General features: G+C 46.9%; 1 protein-coding gene across 2 annotated transcripts in view; it reads right to left on the bottom strand.

Moving 5' to 3' along the window:
- Window positions 1-3,202, bottom strand: part of VSTM2B (V-set and transmembrane domain containing 2B) — an 80,618-nt gene extending 77,416 nt beyond the window's left edge. The window contains exons 1-3 of one of the 2 annotated variants that reach the window (XM_088451113.1): window positions 3,016-3,202; window positions 1,063-1,611; window positions 81-265 (exon numbers count right to left, since the gene is read on the bottom strand). In XM_088451113.1, coding sequence (XP_088307239.1) covers window positions 81-265; window positions 1,063-1,144 — 267 coding nt within the window. In that variant the 5' untranslated portion in view covers window positions 1,145-1,611; window positions 3,016-3,202. Of the gene's footprint in view, window positions 1-80; window positions 266-1,062; window positions 2,046-3,015 lie in introns of those variants that run through there. The other variant, XM_088451112.1, reaches the window with a different exon arrangement.
- Window positions 3,203-4,715: the final 1,513 nt, after the last annotated feature.

Raw genomic sequence — 4,715 nt, forward strand, 5'->3', positions numbered from 1 at the left:
AATGTGGGGGAGAGGTCCATTATGTGCCTGTGCTCTTACTGTACATAGGATAGGTTGCGTAGGCGCGGAGTAGTCATTACCTTGTTCCTGCTCCCGGGGGCAGAGAGAGCTAATTCCAGTGCAGTTTCCCTGGTTGCCTCTTTAAGGTACCACCACTGGATTTCCAGGGAGAAAGACGTAGAACCGCTGGCACGGAAAGCACAAGGCATCTCTATGTCATCGCCCTCCCTTATTGTCACATCTTTGGGAACTTCAGTGAATGTGGCTGAGAGCAGAAGATAGAATTACAGGGGGGCGGTTAACATAAGAGATTAATAGACAAGATCAGGCCGTTCCCTGGTATAATCTGATCTAAGCTTTACTCGTGGATCTACAGCAGTTTGTTAAATTAGACTCCAGTGGATTTAAGAAAAAATAAATAAAAAATCAAGCAGTAGAACATTCCCCAGTACCCACGTCCATTGCTCAACTGATGATGATAGCCCCCTCCCCTCCACCACCTTTCTGCAGACCTGTCCCCTCTACATAACAGTGCAGACAAAAAGACTGCACCAGGTCTCCCAAATACTCCACTGGAACCATACAAGGCATCCTTTATACACCCTGTGACAATTTATTTTTTTAAGACATGCCACTTGCCTGTGTCCCCCCACCCAATAAATATAGTGCATGCTTACCCCCCATCTCCACCACCAACTGATATATCTCACCTGTACCATGACCCAATTACTACCAACAGTAAACAACCCCCCCCCCCTCTGCTCCCATATACATATTTTTGGCTGGTTTTCTCCCAGGCTCCCGGTGCAGATGTTATATTGTTGTCTACGTTGCTCAAAACTCTCTTTTGAAATTCAAATCCCAGCTTCCTAATGCTACAGAGATTTAATTCTGCACCTGTGCTGCTGAGTGGCCCCCCTACCACCGTGCAGTAGGCGATGGCCATCCCAACATGGCACGGGTGACTGTTGACATTGGGGGCAAGAGACGGGCTGGACACCAGCTGAACTACAGTAGGTGCCGGGGAGAACAGACATGGGAATAATGGTGTGGAGCACTCACCGTGTACACTGAAGAGCAGTGGGGAATTTAGCATCAGGTAACAGATAGCGCTGAAGAGTCCTTGCCTTTCCATCTCATACATGTCAGTTTTAGAGGGAAGAGCAAGGAGACAATACCACACTTGGTTTCCAATGGAGAACTAAGAGATTTCCAATCCCATGGCAGACGTTGGATGAATTGCAGGAGGTATAGGAGGAAAGTTAACGCTGATATGTCCTCCAAAATGCAGACCACACCAGTGTGCGTTCCTCGTTATAACATCCACATTGAGACCGGAGGGGTCTCCTCTTGGATCAGCTATGATCCGGACGCAGGATCCATCCAAGACCCATCCCCAGTGTTAAATCTGGCGGTGCAGGAGCCCTAATGAGACAACAGAGGAGCCTTCATGTCACCCCAGACCACCGAAGCGAGGGATTGCTTGCTGCTTCCTGACCTGGGATCTGTCTCCTTCTGATGGCTGGAGGTATAACCAGGAGCTGCTGGGGCTCATCCAGATCAGCCGTCTATCTCTTTCTCCTGCCTGGATCCACTCTGTGCAGGGCAGACCTGCAAGCAAACCAAAGGGGGGTTGTTTGGATGGTGGTGATTTCTCACACTCAAAAATCCACAACAGTGACCAGCCTCACAGCACTGAGTTCCCGCATCACTAGATCCAGCTGAGAGATTTGGTAAAGCCAAGGAATTGACCTCCTCCTCCACCCCAAACAAAAAAATAATTCTACAAAGGTTACTTGGCTTCTTTTAGTATCATCAAATAGAGAAGGAGTTTAAACCAGCATCTACTTAGCCCAAAAAAATGCTCATCAGTGCTCCACTTCAGTGAGAGAAGGGGGAGGGATGTGAGAGGGCACGTCTGTTTAACCCCCACCGAGCTGGCTATGGTGTAGCTTCCTTGCCATACATTATTCAGCAGTGCCTGGTGCCTCCTCTATCCACCTCTAGGACTGTATACCACCTTCCTCTCCCTTTCTTTGCAAGGGGGCTTATGGGGGCTGTTGTGTTTGCAGGATGGAGGCTCACTACAGGGGGGGGGATAAATCTCTGAAGCAGGGTATGCACTTGTCACAACAATAGGGGAATTTAAAAGCATTATTGAGAGACAATATGCAGAACCCAGATAATGGCTTTGTTATTTGGGAAGGGTGGGGGGGGGGGTGCAAAATGAACACCCCCCCAAACCTAAGTCAACCCATGAACTGAAACCAATTGCGTCTGACACCATTGAGGAGACCACACTTTAAGGAATAACATGTAATCAAAATGACAACATCCCCCCACACACACATTCCTGTTTAACCCTTTAATGTACATTAACAGTACACTAGCTGTCCCCCTCCCCACAGTACTTCTCAGTTCTATAGCAGGAGAAAAGTCTGAGCTACAGCATCACATTTACATTAGAGATGAAGTAATGGCATTGCAGAGATCCTCTCTACCACCACCACCACAAACCAAACCCCCTCCTCTAAACCCTCTTATATTTTGGGAAAGAAATCAGTGTTTTGCAGAAGGGGAGGAGGGAGTTACCAGAACCCATCACCAAATATCACTGGGACCCCTCCGCTGGCTTTGCAGAATAAGCAACAGCCCCTCTCCTGCTCAATACACCAGCCCAATAAATATACCCAAATAAGCATCATAAACTTCTGCACTATTTACTCTGAACGTGACCTACCTGTACGATGAATACAGACAGGATTTTATGTCCTTGCATCATAGCAGGAATAATAATAATAATAAAAATAATTTCAAATAGCTCTATTTCAATACAGTGGCTTGAATCAAGCACTGAATTAGGGGCTTGGATAAAAGACCAGTATAAATCAGCTCTAGAGATGTTTTATGCATCCTCTAAGATTACTGGGGAGCTGCAGAGCTAGGGGTGGGGGGAGATCTGGTACCCTAGAGGGGTACCAGAAAAAGCAGCAGCAGACGGAATACATTGCTCACCTCTCAGTCCTGCCATGCAGTCTGAAGATGATGCTGTGTAGCATTGCTGCCTGAGTGAGAGAAATTCCATGAGCTGCAGGGGACAACAGGAGCTGGGCACAGCATTGTCTCAGGTGCCATCAGCTGGCAGACCTGGATTGGGTTACTGTATCTCTGGAATAAGCTTTCTCCCAGTGCCCTGATTCAGTCCTTTTCTGCAAAGTTAGCAGCTGGTGCTGTAGCCAGTGCCCTCCCTCCCCTGCCTATGCAGTGAGATGGAACAGCCTTTCTGTAGCCACCAGTATGGGGATCAGATTAACCTATTCATATGTGCATTTACATCACTCCCTTTGCAAGCAGTGGAGGACTCACATTTACTGGCATGTAATGCACAGACTTGTGCTAACTACTTACATGTGGTTCCCCCAGCCCAGGATTTCTATAGCCCCCTCCTCCCTGGACACAAAATGCACTGCAGATCCAGCAGTGATGTTTCTCAGTCTCCCAAACAGCTGCTAGATGGCTGAGAGAAAATCCAGGCAGTGCCTCTCTCACAGGGAGGGGGCGTACTGGCTCTAAGTTTCCACCAACTCTGACCCCCATCTGAATTACAGCAGCACCAAAAGGGTCTCACAGGGGAAAGTAAAGGGGAGAATTGAGGGGAAGGGGATTAAAGAAGAGATAAGTAGCAGGGAGAAGGTCTCTAGGGCAAATGTGGATAATTGACGCTATGGCAGCTGTTTGAACTACAAGTGACAGCATGCTGGGACTTATAGTTCCGCAGCAGTTTGAGGAATACAGGTTGCCTGAGCTCGATATAAAACAGCAGGGGTAGGATAACTTCCCTTTGGACCATTACATATATAAAAGGAGTCTTTCAGCATCTGGAAGGAGTCCTAGTGTAATAAATGTGTATTTAGTCAGGGATTGTAGCACATCTGGCCCATGGTTCTAGCCAGGTCTGGATGGGGAATTTGCAGGGAATCACAACACTCTCAATTTTACTAGTGTGCATCCATTGGACTGGGGTGACGAAGGATTATTGAGGAGTGGGGATGTAGTGGTCAGGTGGGAAACATAAGGATATAACTGAGCGCAGGGGGTGGATCTATCAGGGGCAAACACAGGATTCACAAGAGTGGTTTCCATATATATATATGTATTATATATCAATCTCTCTATAGATATATGATATCTATTTTCAAATACTCCAGACAAGGGATTAGAACACCAATCCTCCTATGCCATATTATTACACTTCCTTTATTAGCTGTCAGTAATAGTGTGATTTGTGTGCACCTTGCCAGTAGTTAAATACACCTGTATTTAAAACACACAATGCTATGCATGCCATGCAGTGGACTTGAAAACATAACCTCATACACCATAGTCAGACACTTTACACATGACTTATGTGCTGCTGCATAGGAACCCTGGTAATTCTAATTGTTATATTAAACTATTGCAGCTTAGCAGATCTATGTAGTGTGCAGACACTCAGAGCCGGAATAGTGCCATGTGCCAGAGAGAGCTTTGGTACCTCCCCCCTCCCATTTTATAAATAGGGACAGAAGACTGTGCACCAGAAGAAAGAGATAGGGGAGGCCAGGAGATGCTGGGGAGAAAAGAAGAGGAAGCTACAAGTGAGAATGATAATAAACAGGAAAACTGACAGGTCCAAACAGTGCCCGCTGCCCTGAGGAGCCCTGTGCCATGGCACT

The sequence above is a fragment of the Taudactylus pleione genome, unplaced genomic scaffold, assembly GCF_031769625.1.
Source record: "Taudactylus pleione unplaced genomic scaffold, aTauple2 ptg000537l, whole genome shotgun sequence".
Classification (NCBI taxonomy): Eukaryota; Metazoa; Chordata; class Amphibia; order Anura; family Myobatrachidae; genus Taudactylus; species Taudactylus pleione.